Source organism: Syngnathus leptorhynchus, chromosome 18 (genome assembly GCF_054491065.1).
Source record: "Syngnathus leptorhynchus isolate UIUO chromosome 18, UIUO_Slep, whole genome shotgun sequence".
Classification (NCBI taxonomy): Eukaryota; Metazoa; Chordata; class Actinopteri; order Syngnathiformes; family Syngnathidae; genus Syngnathus; species Syngnathus leptorhynchus.
The window spans coordinates 5772683-5794995 of NC_141212.1; the positions used below are offsets into that span (position 1 = coordinate 5772683).

At 40.6% G+C, this 22313-nt stretch overlaps 1 protein-coding gene across 1 annotated transcript in view; it reads right to left on the reverse strand.

Moving 5' to 3' along the window:
* Nucleotides 1-21420, reverse strand: part of LOC147042609 (forkhead box protein N3-like) — a 42311-nt gene extending 20891 nt beyond the window's left edge. The window contains exons 1-2 of the mRNA XM_085938086.1: nucleotides 20911-21420; nucleotides 1897-2496 (exon numbers count right to left, since the gene is read on the reverse strand). Of these exons, the coding sequence (XP_085794212.1) occupies nucleotides 1897-2478 (582 nt within the window). The 5' untranslated portion in view covers nucleotides 2479-2496; nucleotides 20911-21420. The remainder of the gene's footprint in view (nucleotides 1-1896; nucleotides 2497-20910) is intronic.
* Between the last annotated feature and the right edge of the window lie 893 nt (nucleotides 21421-22313).

The following is a 22313-nucleotide window of genomic DNA, read 5'->3' on the forward strand; positions in this document are numbered from 1 at the left end:
TTTTTTAAAGAAAAGGCATAAAAATAGGCAATTGTAAAAGAAAAAGAAACAGAGAAAATAGCAGTGAGATTCTCCGTGCAAAGCTTTAAGTGGCAGAGTCAGACGGAAATTACAAAGATTCTGTAATTGCAGCTTCAAATAAAGCACAGTACTTGGCAGGTAGAGTAGCAGTCTGCAGAGATGTGCCCTCATTTCTACACAGACAGCGCTCAAGCACGTGCACGAGTCCTTTTATGCATGCATGCTTGCTCCTGAGTTTGCATTTTGCCTGCGCGCCTATTTATTTGTGTGTCTGACATGCTATATGTGTGTATGATTAAAAAAAAAAGTGTGTGTGCGGACGTGAGAGCGAATAGGTTTGAAGGGTTAATTAGTGTGCTGTCTTGAACATTGTGCAGTGACAGGACGACAAGGCAGGTTGTCCTTGCCAAAATCTCCTCTACACATGGCGCGCCACATGCATACTTTTACAACATCCGTGCACACACGTGAGCCTAAATAAGTGGACGTCCACTCAGCACCTCCGCATAATTTCACAAGCCAAATCGCTTCCCCCCCCCCCCGTTGCTACAGCAAAAGTATACTTTTGTGTCAACTGCAACCTTGTTACCATGGAGATATGTATACAAGAGAAACTCAGTTGCCCTTGTAGTCAAGGGCCCAGATGACAGCGTAGCGTGAGCGAGTGTGCACAAAGACACGCATGTGCGCACCAACGCCGTCTTCTTCATCCTTCATTCAATTTGCACTTTAACACACAAAATAGGACACCTGGTTCATTCAGTGGTCAAGGAAAAAAAAATGCCACTGTATTATGGAAACAGATAAACGTGTAAAACAAGCATTGATCATCACCGTTTGTCCCCAACACCCTGATGAAATGGTAAAGACGGTATTAATTCAGCGCTAATTGAGTAAGGGATTCATTCCCCGTTTAGTCTTTAATGGAGTAAAATCCAGATGGGAAAGCCTGTATAAAAGACTATATCGAGACTTAAATCAAAAGCGAAACGCTGTTCCCACTGGGGAAACGTTAAGAGTGAAAGAGAAGTAAGAAAGCGAGATAGAGATCATCAACTATTGATAAGGTCGGATCTGGTACAGCTGTAGACAAAATACAGAATATGTTGAAGTTCAAGTTGGATATCCCTGCAAACCATTGATAACTGTTTCTCTGTGATATAAATTGTGAATAATGGGACACATTGTATATTAAACATTGTATATTATTTCAATCAGTATTCTGAATATGGTTGTCAGACTACACGTGACAACCAGAGTTCATAAAAAATATATTTAATGCCAAAATACAAAGAATATTGAATTTCTAATCCAGTTATGGGCAATTTAAATGTTGGAGGGAGCAACAATTTTAATAATCCAGCATGATGACAGCAGACCTCAGTTAAGCAACCGTCGAAAGATTTAGAACAAACATAGACCGTATTGGCCCGAATATAATACGCTGTTTTTTTGCATTGAAATAAGACTGAAAAAGTGGGGGTCGTCTTATATTCGAGGTCTAGACATTATACCCATTCACAACGCTAGATGGCGCTAGATATCTTTAAAGCGAATGCTGAACTTAACTTCCCAGGCCAAAGCGATCCCGTCACAAAGAATAAAAATAAAACTAGCGGTAGCATGAAGATATTAAGATGTGATAAACAGTTTTTGCATGATTTGAATGAAGCAAAATACCATGCTTTTTCTCTCGAATAAATTGTTATAATCATTAGTTTCAGATGTACTGTAATTATTTCCTGTAGAAAAATAAAATTTGGTGTTCAAAAAGTATTTTTTCAAGGTTGAGTCTTGAAAAAAAGGGGGTCGTCTTATAATCAGGGTTGCCTTATATTCGGGCCAATACGGTATTCATTTCATTGAGCTAATTACCTGACTGCGGTCTTTATCCACCTTCTTGAAGCATTTGTTTAGTGACAGATTATGGCGCACTGAGTTCTTCCATCCTGTCGGGGCGCTTGCAAAGTAAGGAAAATGCTCAAGGATCCATCCGTAGATATCTTTTACCGGCAGGCGCTTGTTGGGCGCATCCTCGATAGCCATAAAGATCAAGCAGCTGAAGGAATACGGCGGTTTCCTATTGGCCCCCGCTGCCAAGTCGTACGCCGAGTGTGCATCGCCCAACAGGGGGTCGTCCGGGCACGGCGACGTGGAAGAAGGCGAGCGGGGGTGCTGACCGTCGGGGTCTAGCAACGGGGAAACGCTACGTAAGCCCGAGTGGCTGAAGCTGTTGAGGAGGTCGGTGCTCTCGTGGAGCCAGGAAAGACTGGTGAGCTCTTCGTCTTCAGCTTTGGAGAAGGACGCTGATAAGGACAAGGAGAGGTCCGCCGCCTCCGCTTCAGACGCTGCCGTCGCAGCGTCGCCTTGTCGGTACGGCGGGCTCATGCCCTGTGAAGCGCTGGCTCCACTACTGGGGCTCTGGGCCTTCTTACTGGGGGGCATGGTGGGTCCCATCCAGCCCAGGGCTCACTCCTGAAAAAAAAAAAAAAAAAACAAGAAGTTAATGATAAGAGAATTGAGAGAGAAGCCACAAAAACAGAAAAGGACAACTCAATAGAGGGAGCAAAAAAAAAAAAAATCTTGTGTTATTCATTTGTCTTTCTCATTTTCTTAAAGGCCAAAGGGTAGAGACAAACCGCAGTCTTTTGACCACATTTCTAATTAGAGTGTGAAAGACATGAGAAGAGAAGTGTACATCATTTTTTTTTTTTTCTCTGAGGCTTTTTATCCATTTCTCACTGGGATGGCAAATTTAGTGCTTCACTGGTTGGGGGGAAATCCGACATGTTCAACTGCCAGCCAATTACAAGCGTACCATGCAAGTATTGACATTACACAAGGCTGCTGTCACAATACAAGTATTCTGTTAAAGGGTCTCATAATTGCTGGATTACGCATTCCACCGTGCCAATTCTGTAATATTTCAAGAAGGAGATGTAGTTGGAGATCATTTAACGTGCTCTAACTAGACTCTTAATGACTTCATTTACAGTATATGCAAGCAGGCGGCAAATAAACTGCCTCAGGTTTGTATTTAAAAAAAAAAAAAAAAGTCAGATCATTCATCCATTTAAAATGGAAAAATATTTTCTTTACTACTCTGCACACTAAAGGTTCCACTATATTAGATCAGGTGATTATTAGTAACCATTGGAACTGTCCTTGCTGACTAATCAGAAATATTACAATTAGGACTGAATGCATTTCCATGCATAATAGCTAATGTGACCTCTGCATTTACCCCTCAAAAGTGCACACACAAACACCATTAGTGACACATTAAAGGAGTGGGCAACTTCCCAGTGCCTTGCTCAAGGGGCCACAACAAACGAGCACAATCTAAATTTAATGTACTCTACTCATTATTTGTTTTCACATTCAAGTGTGGGCACAATCTCAAATCCAGGCAGGCAAACGCTCAAAACAGGATCCTCGTAAAACCAGCGATGGATACAAATTCTGTATGTTGCGTGCAAATGCAGACATGCATGCATATGAAAGGCAACATATCAGAGAGCAGCATTATTAGGACACGGGGATTAAATCCAGATATGTTCTGGCCCGGCCCCTGTGTGGTGCGATCACTCTCTAATCCAAGGTGATCATCTGCCAATCTGTCCCTTCACTCTGCGTGATTGACGGGCAGCTGTCACCCATGGCAACCTACCGTGCCATGACAGCTCCGGCCGCTATGTCACCATGGCAACAAAAGAGAAACAACACGGTTGTCGTCTCTGTCTGCTCTTTCTCCCTCTTTCAATTTCCTACCCACGCTGATAACTCTTTCTTCGGTTGTAGTGGAAGGACTCCGCTAAATATAGATTTGTCACGTTATAGCGTATAGTCGTGCAACCCATAGTCGCTCCAGCTGGCTCTCCCCCGACAGCAGAGGGAAACGCCAAAAAGCCTTTGATCGCCCTTTTCCGCATACTTTCCGACAACGACAAGCTCATTCAACAAGCTGTACCTGTCTGAGGAGAAGCGTTGTTTCACCAATATTGACATTGAACGTAATGAATTCAAATTGCCCCTGTGACTATAAATGTGAAAGCTGAGCGTCAAAACGATGGGTAAGGTGGAAAAAGGGGATTTGACAAGCTTTTCAAGGTGCGAGTGTTTGCATGGGTGCCTTTGTTAGCGTCTTTATGTTTGACAAGCCTGTCACAGTGTGTCCGTGCTTTTCCCGGAGAAAGACGCAAGGGCATCTTCCTGACATTGATCCCGGTAACAAACAATCCACCGGAATGTAAAGATGAATCCGATGCTCTCCTTCTTTCCATCTCTTCTCTTCCTCCTCCTTGTTATGTTGCCATAGCGGCAAGGGGGCCATGAAACATTACGGCTGACAGTAAAGTCATCTCATTTTACTGTTGCTATGACAACAAACTCCTCACTGTTGGTTGGGGCCGGCGTGAGCTGCCGCCCAAGCCTCGTGCTTGAGCGTGTGTGTAGAAACGGATACACACGTACATATGTGTGTGTGCCATAGTGTCTCCCGTGGGTTCTAATAAAGCTTAACGCACTTGCTCAGCTCTAAACAAAACTTTCATGCAACTCCAACAGCAGCCCCCCCCCCCCCCCCCCCCCCCCAAGACCAACCGCTAAAGGACAAAGGCAGATATCGCTCAAGCTCAGACAAAATGATGCCCGCAGTGTGCGAATACTTGGTGCGTTTTAGTGTGTGCGTGAAATTATCCTCGCATTTGTATGACAGATGGGACTGTGCCATTCTCTCTGTTTTCTTCATTCTCCAGATCGCTTTTTTGTGTTTGCATGCCTTGTTTTGATTTGTTTGGCATGTCCACTCTTGGCATTGTGTGCCCCCCCCCCTCCCCCACATGAATTTGTGTGTGCGTACAAGACCCAAAGTACACTTTCTGATTATCTCTCTAAGTATCGCTCAATGTTAAATCCTATGCATAGCAATCTAGTATTGAAGGTATAATCTGTGAGGTCTGGCACCACCCCAGCTCTATTTGCACTTTCTAACCTGATAACACATACCTCTAAAGAGACAATTCAATTAGAATAAATGGCTTTTCCCAGTTTGATACACCATTGGAGAACAGTTGGTGTCTCCGATTATTCCTACGCTGCCATGAATACAGATTCCAAAAAGCAGATTATAGACATCACTGATGAAACTAGAATAGCACCCAGTCAGGAATCCCCCCCCCCCCCAATTACTCGCCCCAAGGCTTAAAAATGAGAAAGAGAAAAGAAGAATCTCTGTATTTATTTGTTTCTCCATCTTGTTTTTTCTCGTTAACGACTACTAATGTGAATCATTACAAATGGGTTGCAGATGTCATTTTGAATCGGGTATCATACATCAGCTTTAAAAAAAAAAAAAAAAGGTTTCGGTGATACGATACATTTCGATTTTCACGTATTTTCTTTTGGACAATTTGTTTTTATGCACTTATGATAACTGTGATCAAAACTCTTTTTCAACACAAAAGAGGTCAAAATTCTGGTTTCTGAAACATCTTGTTTACATGCCTGAACAAACATTCACACAATTTAATATCCCCAATTAAAACAGCGACCCTCACAGATGTCATACGGCAAACAAATGTCATTCCGAAAATTCCAAAATTCCTTTTCTGTTGCGTCTTTGAGCTCGGCCATAATTGTTTACATCTGCTTGTGTGACTTTTTCGCTCGACTTATATGCACATATATCCTGTCTACATACACACCCTGTGTTATTTTCACCATAGAGACAGAAAATAGTCAAAACCTCAGTGCAAGTACATCCTGTACCATAAAAACCCCAAATTCCTTGCGGATAGAGCTTACTCATAAAGGCCCTGTTACTTCTTTTTACAACATATGTTTGCATATGATCGGGATAGGTGGGCGGAGCAACGTGTTTGGCTGTAAAAGAGTGGGAGGTGTTTTTGTCACCAGGAATGTGGTTGATTTTCTTGTGCGTGGTAGCTTTCCGTTCCTGGTATTTAATGCTGTATGGGACACAGATTACAAAAATAACAAAACCCACGGGTCAATGGTATTTAATTTAATTTAATTTAATTAAATCTTAATTTATTTTATTTTTTAGATATATTATAATTAATAATAATCTATATTATTTGTCACCAGGAATGTGGTTGATTTTCTTGTGCGTGGTAGCTTTCCGTTCCTGGTATTTAATGCTGTATGGGACACAGATTACAAAAATAACAAAACCCACAGGTAAATGGTATTTAATTTAATTAAATCGTAATTTATTTTATTTTATTAGATATATGATAATTAATAATAATCTATATTATTCGATTATTAGTGATAATAGCTAAAACTGTGAATACACAATGTTATCCAAGCCCAATTCCAGACAACACTTTTGAATTTGGTTCTTGTTTGGTGTTGTCGGTTGTTTGGAAGCCGACGGGACCAAGAAACCCACTGGAGGGATTTCTGACTTTCGGTTTTGGCAATTAGGTCATATCTGCAGACCCCCCACCACTTTACCCTCATTATGTCTGCGACAAGTAGATGAACAGAAAGCACAAATCACTTTATGAATGATGTGTTTGGTGGTCTTTAATATTTTAGCAGGGATAAAAGGGACACGTGATAAGGAAAGCACTTTTCTTCATGGATGCTTCAACGGATGTCATGAAATAATTTTTTTGCAAATAAAACATTTGACAATACAAAGATGAGCAAACATCGGCATGATGGAACTACAGATATGTTAATCAGTAGCTTTTACACACCAAACATAAACCTAATAATTTTGACCTTAATGAACCCTGGTGACCTCTACTGACATCCTTAAGCCTTGTGAAAAAAAAAAAAAATTCTAATTCCCATTCTCTAATTGACAGTGTAATCATCTTACAATGCGTTCACGCTCTCGTCGATACGAGTCTAAATCACATGTCAAATTTACCTAATCCTCAGAAGATCTTCATTCCCTGTTGGCTGCCGCTTCTGAATTTTGAATGTTTTGCACGCCATAGCCAGAAGAAACATTTCAATAATATGCTTTATATCACAAGCTCAATTCTGTTCCCTACTGGCTGTTATATTCGCAGAACCGACTTCCAGTGGTTATCAAGTTGCCGCCCCCTCCCGCAAACCACATCAGTGGAGGAATATTAAAATAAAACCAATATAGTCTTATGACATGCCGTCAACGTTTCGGCTTTACTCTGGTCCCTTAGTGGACTGAAACGACTATTATAACTTTGTCAGTTTGATCCCCGCTTATGATATATGTTGCATGCCACATCCACACTTTCCTGTCAGTCTACACGACACAGTCAAATAAAGACTGTGCTAACATTCCCCCTTCCCCTGACCTCACGCTAAAATTATAATACTAGTATTCGAGTTAATACAAAAGACTGGTAGGAGTTATTACCTTGCAGAGAGGTTTGCTAAACCTTGTGGCACACTCTGGTCCCAGTGATAAAGCAAACAGTCAGATGTACCGAGGCAAAAACTAATCTGTACTTTTTGATGACAAAAGACGACCTTTATCACTCCTGCACATAGTCAGGTTAGCCGGGATGGGAGACGGAGACCGATGATAGGCAGAAAATGGGGAAAAAGAAAAATCAGAGTGTGGAGTATAATAATTTCTGCTACATATGTCAACAAGGAAGGAAACCTAGTTATGGTCTCCATTTTCAAACTCTGGACTATCACCCCACCATTGCATTTCCTGTTTCCACTGGGCTTTAAGCAAGCTGAGCAAGACCAATCACATCCTGTAAGGTCTGTTTATGTCTTCCTCCATGTCACCCATGGTGGTAAAGAATTATGGGATAGAGGTCAGGTGGTCAGGGGTGACCTGGGTGGATTGCTGCTGACCTTTTGATCCCAGTCAATGCTGTCTGGCAACCACCATAACCGGAAATATTCACACAAATAAAATGTGTATTTTAACCGAACGCTTGACTTTTTAAAAGTAGGCAGAAAAGACAGAAATATAACAAGTTTACCGGTTGTAAACAATCCAAGCAGAGAGTAAAACCAAAAATATCCGCAATATAAAAAGCCAGCAACAAACAAGCGTCATGTAGAGTGCAGACTGACTGTCTGCAACTATTTCGACTGCCATTCAAACTATATTTACAATTTTATCATTGCCAAGAGATCCCACAAGATCACAATTTTTCTTTTCTTCTCACATGTTTCTTTTTTTATTCTGCACAGACAGAGACATAGTAACGATGGCAGCTAAGGCAAATCCGCTTTTTCCTTGACAATTGGACGATGTTGTTTGTGGCTCAATAAAATAATATAGCTTCAAATCGTTGTTCGCCAGGGGGCTGCAATTTTTTTTTTTATTGTAGCGAGTTGGTAGGTGTGTGAGGGTCCTGCACTGAATTTGCTCGTGTTTCTCCATTTTTTTTTTTTCTATTTCAGCCTTGTTACTCAATCTGCAGCTGGCTTTAATCAAATGTCCGAAAGTAAAAAATTATAATGTTGACCTATTTAACTAGCACATACCTGATTTTCTGCAAATTGTTGCCAAATTGGTACTCTAAGAGTTATTCCAGGAACATTTTATTTTTTACTAATAAGCCTCATTATGTCGTTTCAGTTTCACAGTTGCTCACCAAAATTTGACCCTCTTGATTCTCAATTTAAGGCAACAAAGTAGGGCCTCCTGCAATTAAATGTTGACTATGAGGATATTTTTAAATCTCTCTGAATGTTTTTTTAACTCCTTTAGTAATGTTAGTATTGTTGTGAGCAGAACAATGCTGACCTCTGGATTTTTTAGATTGGTTGGAATTAGTTCAATCACAATTATTTCAAAATGAAGCCAATCATGCTCTACAGCTTTCCTACAAGCAAAAGAAATGCAGTAGAAAATTAATATTTATTTCCATAATGCCCAAATAAATAAGATACTATTATGGATGAGATATATTCACAGTAATGGTGTCCTAGAATGTAATCTCAAAATAAATAAAAATAATAATAATCTTAAAATATTTCAAATGGGCCACAAAAACACTTAAACTCAAAATGCTTCCTCTATAAAAAAAAAATCCACAACTTCCTTTGAGGCAAATATCTCCGACACGACATATGTGATGTACAATGGAACCAAATCAAATACGGCCGGTGAATAATTCAAGACGGCACACGCAGACATGCAGAGCCTCTGTGTTCCAAAGTAGGCTAACCAACAAAGCAAACAGACACTTGCGTCAGGCAAACAAAAGTAAGCTTGCTGTGATTCATCGGCATCCAGCAGTGGCAAAAGCCACGCTCGCCCTCGCCGCCTGAGGATGGAGACTAATCAGAGTCAGACGCATATAAACTATGCATTTTCAATGTGGACACTTGAAGGTGACATCTGTTGGGGTTATGTTTGTGTGTGAAGGACACAGCACTTGAGTCAAGTTGAAATAAAAACAAAAAAACAAGATGTTTGACAGTGGCAATTACAGCGCGTCTCTGTTGTAAACACTCACATGCTCACTCGGCCACTCACAGATTTACTTTGCTGTCCTGGTACCACTTCGAAAAAGTTATCATATCAGTAGCTGTTTATATGATATCAAGTTTTATGTTTTGGTTAGGGTTAGGTTACCCTAACCCCCTTTTTAGAATATTTCCTAAAAACAACTCAAAATACAAAGGGACAGGTTCTTATTTAATAGACTTATAGATAATTGCCTTATCAAATTGAGTTTGGTGTTATCAGCCAAAAATGACGCTCAGCTTTACTGTGGTTAATGAGCTGTCAACAACACAGCACACTTGTTTGCACAGCTTTACGCCCATGCTTATTTATCTACACGGAACATATGAATGCTCAAAAATGACACCACGCGCGTGTGAAAATGTGTGCTGGTGTCATCAGTGTTGAGCAGAGCTGTTTTAAGGCAGTCCTAGTTATGTTTCTTTCCCGTGGACACCTCTGTCTATTATAGTTTTCTGCAAAAGTGACGGCTGTGTAAGAAAAAAAAAAAAAAAAAACAATGGGGAAGCAAAATATTATTTATTTTAAAATACGCATTAGAATTAGACCCTTGGCTGATTCTGGTGCATCTACAGAAATGTTCATTTAGGTCATTTTTATGAATTAAGCAACAGTCCAAGTCTTAATAAAGAATACTGTATTTTTCAAACTATAAGGCACATAAAATCCAGTAATTTTCTCAAAACTCAACAGTTGAATAAAGTTTGACTCGTTTGCTGCACTGGTTTGTTTGCCTCAATGGAATTTCCCCGTATGGTACAAATAAATTATCTTAATGTGCAGTTATGTGCCTTATAATCACCAATCTTGGATAGAATTTTAATGTGGCAGCACGTTGTACTAGTGTTCGGCACTTCTGCCTCACAGTCAGCAGATCTAGGTTTGAATCTCCACTGGAACGTCTCTGCGTGGAATTTGTATGTTCTAAACTTAAATCCCGTGATATGGCAGCGGTAACCGTATGAGAAGTACTAGTCGAAGCAAGTAGCTCATAAAAAATAAGGTGTGCCAAAAAAAAAAGGCAAGTCAGGACTGCACTTAACCTGGCATGCCAGATGTTTGGTTTCAAAAGATTTTCTTTAGCCAATCTGAGAAGGAACCTACAAGAAGTATTTCGAGAAGGGTGAACAATTAACCCAGCAAAGTCAGATTGAGGTATTTGAAACGTGTTCTTTTGATTTGTCCATTTTTTTTTTGGATCGCCCACTCTCCTCTCATCTTGAAAAGATGGATTACATTTGTCTGTCTTCATGAATCCTCCCGCCTCGCAAGATTAGACTACAATGAATTGAAATTTGACGACATAATAAATCGAGATTCAGACCTCACAATGAAAACACACACCTTGCTATCAAACCCCTCCTTCTCGTGTTCAGCCCTTCCCTCACTCCCTCAAAGGCATTCTCTCTGCTCTGACAGTGAGCGGGGGTCCCTGTCGGCAGTCTGTGCTCTTTTACAATATTGAGGGAAAGGCGAACAAGATGGAGTGAGACACTGAGAAAGAGTGTTTCAAAACACGATTGGATATCAAAGCGCACAGTCACAGCCAAGAGAGCTTTGATAGCAGCCGAGGAAAGGGTTCAGGTCAAAAAAAGTGCCAGGAGAAAGGTTTGGTGGACTGTATCAAGAAAAGACCAGGGATCTATCAGGTACCGAGGATAGTGTTGAGATGAAATTCTGAAGAAGGATGTTTTTTTGTTTTTTGTTTTCTATGGGGATGTCGTGCTCCGAACCCAACAACAACCCAAAAAAGAAATCACTATTTTCAAATAAACAAGCAGGACTCTGTCTGTCTGTGACCCTCTTTTTTTTTTACCCCCCTCTGGCTTCTTGACTTATCTTTAACAAACAGCAGCACAGGCTCTCAGCCACTGGCCGACAGTTTGTCACAGACCACCCAAAAAAAAAAAAAAAAAAATGGCACAAAAACTGGAAGAGAACGTCCGGTGACACAAGCGTGCCCTCTATGGTTAAATTAGCATGTTTTGCAAATTCACAAAAAGTGGATATGGGAAATATGAAAGGTATTGAGACGATAAATCTGACATTCAAATGGTATATGGTGAATAAAATTTAAGATTTAATTTAATACAATATTTTTTTCCGATTGTAATATTTCTATTGTAAGGAAACGTGTGTTCCTTTAAAGTTTAAGATTTTATTTCAAAGCGCAGGTCACGGACAGCTGCTGCCATTTTAATCCTTATCCTTTATTAAGTTTATGTTTGGCATTTCCATGGCGCCACTTTTTATCCGAGTCACCGCATCACCGAACTGTAATACTGTCTGTAAGTTTGTATATGTGTCAGTATCACCTTCTTTGTGTCCAACATTAACACAAATGTTTTTCTTCTTACAACTCTAGAAAAAGGAAGATAGTAAATTACTGTTTACAGTCTCAGAATTTGTTTTTATTATCTCTGCTCGTAAGATAAGAGCCAAATTAGGCAAAAGTGCCTTTATGTGCTCGTCTCCCTCTTATGGCGCTTGCTGTAAAATTATTTAAAGCTGGAAAAACTCTCCCGCTAAGTTTACACGGTTAATGAAGGTGCTTGTGACAGACTCAATAAGGATTTGTCTTTTTTTTTTCTTTCTGTTTAGTTAAGATTTAAATAGGTTTGGCAATGAGCCTGCTGTTTTGAAACTTAAGCCTTGCTTAGTGGAGTGGTTAATAAGCAGTCTCTTGGCAATGTGACATTTATCTGGTTTTGATATTCTGTGTTTTTGTTGGATGCATTTGTGTTTGTCAAGTTTTCTTACCCTCCCTCAATCTTGACTTTTCCCTCTAAACCACTGCCCAGTGCAACAAAAAGTTTATTAATGATCAGCCATTTTATTATACTCGGGTTTGAAATAAGACAAATAATACAAGGTTCTTCTATCTTTAACCTTGATCTGGAATCTTCTAATCACAAAATACAGAGGAAGAGTGACGAAGAAAAATAGCATGGAACGACGAAAAAGAGGGTAAATAGGAAGTGGATGTAAACAAGAGACATTTTACTAGCATTAGCAACATTAGCAACATTTCAGCGTATGCTAGCTGACAAGTCCTGCTAACAGAATTAGTGCTGAGGGCCTGGCAATGGCCACCATTCTTTCATGCAAGGGCGCCATTACAGATTTTGGACTCCCATGAAGAAAGTTTCCATTTTGTCACTCCAGGATTAACACAAATACATCATTTGCTTTTATTTATACTCTTGCAAACATGAGCGTCACGGTCAGGAATAAATCAAGAAATTAGATGCGACTATGAGGTCGGCCATTGATGAGACAACACTCATACCACACTTTATCTTAAAATCCCAAATTACCAGGATTTAGATAACACACCTGGATAAATTGGCACTCTTTATACATCTTGAATCTTTTTGTAGATATTCCTCTCGAGTGTTCACTCCGGTGAACACAGAAGAACAACACATAATGCGGTTCATATTTTTAGTCTGTGATCTATCTTAAGCTTTTTCTACTACAATCCTTTAGCCATGGGTGATGTGTCAGAAAGTAAGGAAGCATCCTTTTTTTTTTTTAAAAGTGAAGCCTCTGTAATACAGTAACAGCATCATAAGTTTGAGCTAAAAGGAAAACTGCTCTTTTGGAACCCCCTACGGCCTTATCTGATATTTTTTTGCCCGACTCAGAAGCAAAGTCCGACATATCCATCTGCCCGGTGCCAAATGTACGCCACTGACAGTAGTGTTTGTTGGATAAACTGAGAAAGGTCCATCTGTTGGCACACACACTCCCACTCGAATGTTTACCCTAAATACAGACACAGTGGTAGAGTGCTTGTGTTGAGATCTCGGTGGGTGCCCCGGCTCGTTCCCAAAGACTGACAACAAACAACACTAATTTCTCTGTAGGTTTTTAACATGTGAGACTTTTACAATCCATTTGTCTGTTAATTAACATAATATGGCAATACTTAACTGATGTCAACACATTGATTACTGCAGGAATGTGTCAACATTTTTTTTTTTGCTGATCCAAATCAGGATAGTTCAGGCTTGGAAGGCTGCAATCTACTAAATGCCATTCTGGTTTATAGCATTGCAGAGGGTTATGCTAATGGGAGTTCTGTGAAGCTGCTCTCTCAATGACGAAGCTACATTTTTTTTTTTTTTTTTATTCGGTTTATTGCAATGCAATAGGAAAATTGTAATCCACACCATCCTGGAACTTTTCTGACACACCCCTGTAAAAGACATTGAATCCATACAGTCATGAACTTTGGTGTTTTGACAATATTTCCAGAATGGATATAATTGGAAAACACAAAATAAAAATTTCAGAATTGGTAGAAATTGACTAATGGCAATCAATATCACCGAATAAAAATGGCGTAGGGATAGGAGTCAGCAAACTAATGTTCACATTCACCGCAGAGCATTCTTGCGTGTAAATGCATTTAGGTCAACTGGATCTTCCAAATTTGTTTGCATTCCCAGACACATGTTCCCTTTCTGCTTTGCTCTTTGACTGTGGTTTCCTGTGCTCGCCGCCTGCCTCGTGCTACATTCAGAGCATAAACAATCAGACTCAGCAAGTCTCGACAGAGCTGCTAAATATTCACCTCTGTGCTCTCTCTCTCTCTCTTTTCTTCTCCTCGCACGCTTTGTCCCCCACCTTAAACTCTTTTCAATTCCCCTCTTTTCCCTTTTTTTTTTTCTTCCTAGCTCTCCACAGCTTCACCAATGCCTGCACTCTCTGAGCTCCACTTTCATTAAGGGGCTCTCCTCTGATAGCCCTTCATATACCACTTAATCATCATAACAGCAAGAGCACTCTCTCTGGGACGAATCACCTCGAGGGGCCGGTCCTAAAGACTCTTCGTTAACTGATGTCATTATCCACCCGATTCGTCATTGGTCTGAACGCCACGTGAGAGCCCGCCCCGGGTGTTTGACGAAGGGTTCAGCGGTAGCGCGAAGGTCGGAAAGGCCAAGGACATTCCTTTTATGAAAACGAGGATTGAAATTGTACAAATAGCTCACATGGTGTGTTGGTTTGCAGTCAAGGAAGAGATGAGTACGTTTTATTTCATGAATGGATCTTGAGAGAAAAAAACATCTCAGTGTTGTTGGTGCATTTTAAGAGTGGTTATTTTTTTTTTTTTACTGCTTCTGTGATTCTTGTGAACTTAACCTGCGCAAAACCCTTCAACAGTTTATAAAAAAAAGTAACTTGGTGTAAATCGGTGTGTAGTTTTCTAATTCAGATGGGTTTCTTACCGTGCTGCTGAACAGCTAAAATAATCAGGCCCTGTCCCAGTGGGAGGAAATTCATTATATTAAAGAGCAAGCAAGGAACTAATTCCAGAAAGCCATATAAGGAGGATGCATGTGGCCAACAGAATTAAAAAATGAACAGGAAGGAAATGGGGAAAAAAAAAATGACCAAGTGGTGTGGAAAGTGATGAATAATAAGAAATGATTTCGTTACAGTTAATTATCAGTTGGACAAATAGGCAGAAAGTGACACAAATTGGACTGACGTCTGTTTACATCGTGACGTCCGATATTTAAATGCGGGAGTGACTCTCTTCTTGAGCCATCGTAAACCCTATCTCCGAGAATGACCATTACACAAGCTTGCAATTATGCACACACGCACTTGGGTGCTTACATCATATGGGAAGGTATTTTTTCCCCCTAACATTGCCAGGGAACAGGCCCACGCATGGACACACAGACGCTGACTAAGGCTCAAAGACTCCTGGTGGTGGGGGTGCAGCATATGCGTATATAGCAAACGCACATCATTGGGTTTATCATTTGGACTTCATTTACTGCATTTCATAAAATGGAATCTGGAGTTCGGAACGTAATCCGTTTCTGGGATGTTCAGGTTCAGATTTAGAAGAAATTTGAAAGCGGGATTATGTCATCTATTTTAGTGTGAATAGTAATATTCATAGTACCATTATTAAATGTCATTTAAGCATGAAATACAATTAAAATTTCATTGTGTACGCTTTGATGACTGAGCCACCAGGAAAGAGAACTTGCATTATTGTTTTTGGCTATAAACAAGTGCAAATGAGAAGAGTGTGTGATTTGAGGTTAAAGCAAAAAAGTGGGACAAACAAGATGTTTGTTTTGTGAGTGTGTACGTGTGGGTAAACATCTTTTAAACTCGTCATCCACTTGACGGGTTATGTGCAGAGTTTGGATATGACCGCCCAAAGAAAGACACATTTCACAACTCCAACTGGAAAAGTTGTTTTGGTAGATTGCCATAAAAGGCTAACCAACATATCGCCTTCTCTATGACGCTGTGTGTTGTTTTGCTAAAATAAGAACCGGATGGTGTCATATGTGTGAAGTCAACACCACATCTTCTCCATCTCCCTCCGCATTGTTGGCTTTCACAGAATGAGAATCAACAAAAGGTCAAACGGTCACAGATTGAAGGGCAATCGGGGGGATGGAGTTACCAGCTGGGAGACAACAGGGGTATCAATTTCAAACAGTAGCCACTCGAAGGGGGGGGGGGGGGCTGAATTAGTCTGGAACCTGCACGTGTGAAACAAATCGACATCTTGCTAATAACTTTGGACTAAAAAAAGTCAAATTTAATGTCACTTTAATGGAGTCAGTGCAGAGGAGGAATAAACAGATTAAGCAAATCAGAAGGTTCCTGAGGTCATTTTTGTCCTTACACGTGATTATTCAAAGCAACACACAAACACCCTGTGTATGGCTGCCTCCATTTGTGACATCACTGTAGCTAGCCAGAAAGAATATGAGAGCGCCATACTGACGTCATCCCATTCACTCAATGTCAATTACGTAATCATTGGGTCCGACGCCTGCAGGACAGACACGCCATATGTGTGTGTGATTGCTTACAGAGCAAGAACACATAATTGCAATCTCATGTGTGAGAGAAGACATTAAAAAAAATAAAATAAAAATAAAGCATGCTGATGACATCATCAGCACAGAGGCTGACTGGCCTGAGCACGGTTGCTATGTCACAGTGCGGGAGCGTTTGGGGTTGAAGAGGAGGAGTTCACATACGACCCGGCACGAGGAGTTATGTAACACTTATCTAAAGTGTACAGACCAGATTTTTTTTTTCCTCAGTCATTTTTCTTTTGTGTTTACAGAAGGACTTTTGTAACTTTGCTTATACTTGAGGCAAAGAGTAAATTAAAACACAGGCACTCAAGCGTAATACTGAAATGCACACTCAATTTTTTTTCTCCCCCCACATGTATGTATGCACACAAACTCTCATCAACAGTGCTTCCTAAGGACAGGAAATCCTTCCGCCCACGTCCCAGCGTTGCTTGGCAACCGCAGCAGCGTCATTCTGTGCATGCCTCCGCCATGAAAAACAATGTGCGTAAACAACATTTCCTTGAACTCTGCAGCTCTTTTAGAGGCAAATAAAAAAAAAAAAAGTACGCCAAAGCTAAGGAAACTGATACCAAAAACCTCAATTTGTCTGTTATGGATTTTATACCAAACATGACATCAACTTCCTGTAAACATAAAACCCCCCCTATTTGTTTGTGAGCTCTATTTTTACACGAGCTCTTTTAATGCTAGTGTGTGTGTGTGTGTGTGTGTGTGTGTGTGTGTGGGTCTGTTTTGATGCATGTGTGTATTTGTGTTTTACGATGTGAGGTTGCGGCTGGCAGCACCTCAGGAAGTTGAAGTGAAGAGGTGATTTTTGGGCAGTGTGGCTCGTCACTGTCATATCTTATCGAAGACTATTAGAACCTGGCAGATACAAAGAGCCATTATGCTTTAAAACTAGCTCCATCACTTGGCTACACTGTTTTTCCATTCTTGTCTAAAACATCGATTTAACTCGAGGCTTATTTTGGGGGTTACGGTAAATATTTGTGTAAATTTCAGGCTATAGGTAGAAAACGTCCATCTATTTTAAAATCAGAGACTAGTATAAACTGTTTAAATATTTGAAAAAGATTCATTGTAAAAGTAATTGCTAGCAGTATGACTATTTTTTTAAAGATGAATACAATTTGTAATTTTAGTATTGACACATGAAGTCGATGCACAATTTGTCTTCGCGGGCCACATAAAATGACGAGGTGGCCCATATCTGGCCCCCAGGCCTTGAGTTTGACACCTATGGTTTAGGGCATTTATTTTGAAACCCTCTGGCAAAGGAAATACAATCAAATGCATCCCATAGTCGACATAAATTCTGCCTAGCCATGAAGATCACATTACAGAAGACAACAAGCCAGGTCTGAAAAACAAATTCTGGGCCATTCTGATAATATATGAGATGGTAAATTGAAAATTAGTGGACAATCTGTCTTAGAAGACACCCTTTTGTCTAAAACCAGCACTTCATTGTACTCCCGGGCTGAATGTGTATGAATAGACTTAAGCTGACCCATTCAGTTGTCATAGCAACCAAGGTCATAGTATAGACGCTGGGATTTACACTTGTGAAAATAAGAGGTGGAAATATGTAAGGTATAGATAGATTTAAATTTGGGTTAACAATACACTGTGATCGTTTCTATTGCTCTTTTCTGTTCTCTTCAAACATCTGAGTCTCAATAATTGCTTCTACTGATGCCAATTGGGAGTTATGAAAACTATCCCATCAAGAGCAAGGGACCTCACGAGATTTCCATCAAAACGCACAATGCAATTTTTTTTTTTTTTTTTCCTGATGGGTGTGAACCACGTCTTTAATTAGTTTTACTATATTTGGTATGCTTGGAGCCGTAAGGGAATCAAACCCTTGACAACAGCACAGGCTGAGTCCTGATCAAGAATTCTGAAGGAAAAGTGCCTCACACTCCTTTGGATGGATGAACCGTGTCTGGTTTTTTTTTTTTTTTGCTTTTACTGTAGAGCGCTATCGCAGCTGTCAGCATAGCAAATGCAGGCTTGACTTGTGAGTGACTCACTTGAGAATTTTCAAAACAAATTTCAAAAACACGGGGAGCCACAGACATAACAGTTTGAATATCTTTTGATATTGCATGGATCGCATGGATCAAACACACAACCACCCACTTAGTGTTTCTACTCAATATTTTCAGTGGTCACTCCAGGAAATCAAAATAATTCACTCAAACTCAAGGAAAAGAAAAAGATGGAGGCGGACTGTCCTTGCCATCTGCTCAAAATAGTTGATGGAAAAAAAAACAGTGGGAAATAGTGTCCAATTTATTATTATTGTTGTATTTTGTATACAGTAATCCCTCGTTTATCGCGGATAATTGGTTCCAAAAACCACCCGCGATAAGTGAAATCCGCAAAGTACGGTCACCAACAAGAAGTGCTGGGCAGGCTAACGAGTTAGCGGAAAGATGCTAATTCGGGATCATGCTAACGCGCAAAAATGGACTTCTAAAGGAATGTAAACGAACTTTTGGAGCAATACTACATTGTCCTAAAGGTTAGACACGTTTCCTCAATTTAGAAGTTGTATTTTGACTTTTAAATGTTTCTTTAATTTGGAAAAAAAATCTGCGATGTAGTGAACCCGCGATAAACGAAACGTGAAGTAGCGAGGGATCACTGTAATTATTTTCAGCTGAGAATACTAATCACATTTTTGTTCCAAGAAGAGCTAATAAATTTCTTTCGTACAAACATGTAAAATTCCTTCAAAACCATAAAATATTTAAGGTTATTCATTCATATTTATTTTCCCAAACCATCACGGTTCATAGATCACGGCGGACCAGACCACAGTGCAGTCCCAGTCACAAACGATACAATCAGAAACATCAAAACAGCCATTTTTGAGTATTTACTCTGAATAAATCATGCCCTGGCATCCAAGACACCATCTAACGCCTTTTATCCAAACACAGACGATTCAATTCATTCACACATGAATTATAGATCCATAATAGGCTGCTTTAGCTGTGTTAGGGGAATCCGACAAACAACACTTGTAGTGAGAGTGCTAACCCTCCGAGCCATCCATAGCAATTATCTGTGTCTAGGGTGGAGTCTGAATTCAATATTCAATTTACACAACTTAATCTCACATCGGAGATTCCAGCTGAGAAAGTGCTGCCGTCTGAAGAATCATAAAATTTTTTTAAAAAAAAGCTTTTCGGAGGAACTGAAAAAGAGGAGTCGGTGCTAAGTGAACGCCGCGCCACAGGGGTGTCCATTGAGAGACACCAAGAGGTGGAGGGGTTGAGAGCTCCATTGAGCGCAGCCATGGGGGGGGGGGGGGGGGGGGCAATATGTGAATGAACGCTTGCCACGGAGGTGAATTATGAATGAGCGGCACTCTGAGCACTCCTGGAGGGAGCACGTCAGGCCCTGTCTCCTTCGCTCCATCTCCGCTTTGTCGAGAAGGTGTGTGGGGGGGGTTACTCTTCTCATCTGCCTTATTCTTTGGTCATCTGATCGTTTTTCTTTCTGGGAAGCCCTTCTTTCTTTCCTTCATACCAGAAGGGAGATCCACGAAAACGACATAACAGTCATCGCCGACATACACACATGGAGACACAAAGGCACAGAAGCAAAAGATAATGCAAAAGCAAACAGTCCTGCACGTGCAGAGGCAGGGGGGCATGCATCAAGTGAAACGCTCTCAGGCGCGTGAACACACACACACACACACACACACACACACACACACACACACACACACACACACACACACACACACACACACACACACACACACTTTTCCCAGCTGTTCTCCTGGCGACGGAGCTGGAGAGAATGTGTGTATTCATTGGTGTGTGTGTGTGTGTGTGTGTGTGTGTGTGTGTGTGTGTGTGTGTGTGTGTGTGTGTGTGTGTGTGTGTGTGTGCAACGCAATGTGCTGCTGCTCAGCCTGTGCCACGCTTTGCTCCACTGTTGCTGTGCGTTTGATCGGATCTGCCTCCCTCAACCTGTTTGCTGTCTGACACACGCGCGCACGCTCACGCGCGCGCGCACACAAAAGGGATGCTTCCCTTTAACTTTTCAAGCCGCGTTCGCTGTCACTCAAGTTTCCCGGAGAAAAGAACATTCTTTCAAGGGTCGTTTAAACGACCAGGCAACCTAAAACACATGAATGAGTGAAGTGGTTAAATTTGCCCGACCTTCATTTAAGGACATTATTTATACCTGAGTCGTCGCATGCACAAAAAACTTCCTAGTAGGGAAAGTGTGTGTTTGTAGTTTGTTGTGGAAAGTATCCGCTCCTTTAGACCCCTTCACTCCAGTTTGCAGTGGTCAGCTCTCTTTACACTTTAGCCCCCTCTTTTTTTAGAGTGTATGGAAATGACAACCAAGAGACTATACATTGCACACACTTTGAGAGTGCCCCCCCACCCCCCCACCCCACACACACACACACACACACACACTCACACACCTTGACTGTTCCCTTTAAGTGCGGTCACAGCCTTGCAGCGCATGTCAACAGCGCACGGTCCAGTCACGCACCAAATAAAAGAGCCATAAAGTCACCTTAGGATCCTGCTGCGTTCCAGACGAGCCTGCTTTCACTCTCTTCCTATCCTCTGTCAGACTTTTTTCGCCGCCCTCCTTCCCTTCCGTGCTTCCTTCTCTCCTCCCGTATTTCCTCTCCGTCCTTGCAGGATTTTCTTCGTCCCCCCCCCCCCCGCTCTTCGCGTCAGAGCTCGGTCACTTCCCAGCGTTTTTCCCCGAATTGCTCCATGTCCGCCCCGTCTGTCGTTTCTACCGCCGAGTGAGAGCGTACGCACTTACACACACACACACACACACGCACACACACACATGCATACACACACGCATGCACACACGCGCGCAAAAGCCGCTGCGTTCCGATGCTCTCTCTCTTTCTCCCTCAGTCTCTCTCTCTCTCTCCCTTTCTCTCTCTCTCTCTCTCTCTCTCTCTCAGCCGAGCACAGTGAGTGTTTGTGCGCGCGTGTACGTGCACGCGCGGCTGTGTGCGTGTTGGTTTCTCTGCTGTGCCTTGCCCCGCCAGCAGCAGCAACGGACTTACAACCAAAGTCAACGCCGGGTCCTAACGCCAGTGAAGTTCACTGAAAGAATGCGATTGTTTTGGTCCAAGATCGTATATTTTGCGCCAGAAAGACTAAGATAATAACAATAATAATAATAATAATAATAATAATAATAATAATAATAATAAGAAGAAGAAGAAGAATAGCAATAATAATAAAATAATTAATAAATCAATAAACAAATTAATAAATAAATCAATAAATAAATGTATAAATCAATAAATTAATTAATAAATTAATGAATTAATAAATATTAGCATAAAGTAAAATTTAAAATTTGATTTTATTCCCATTTTTCCAAGTTTTGAAATTAGCATATTAAATAAATAAATTCATTTTTACTTCTGAGTGTATGTACACTTCAGAATACAAAATGGTCTTATTATTACTGAAATCAAGGAGTTGAATCAGTACTTCTACCTCTACTTTTTGAATTTAAAATGTAATTTGTGTTGAAAATTATCATAGTCAGGTAACAACTTACCCCTATAAATGAATTTTACTTCAATCCTGCTGCCTTCAACCATTTACCACCCAAAAAAAATGTAATTATTAAACCAACTTGTTTTGAATATTACCCGGTGGTTGCTATGGTAACAGAAGAACCTCGGGTAGGAAATCATATAAAAGTTTCAATAGAGGATACCATTACATTTCAGTTGTGTCTTGTATAACTGTCAACTCTGCTGTTCTCTGTGGAAATGACATGAATAAAAATTTTAACACAATGAATGTTGAGAATGGAATATTTACCCAAACTTAACATCTTTTTTATTTTTAGAAACAGGTAGTCTACACTCTAACTAAATCTCTCTTTCCTGTATTTTAAAGCTATTTAAATAGTCTTCTTGTGTAGTTTAT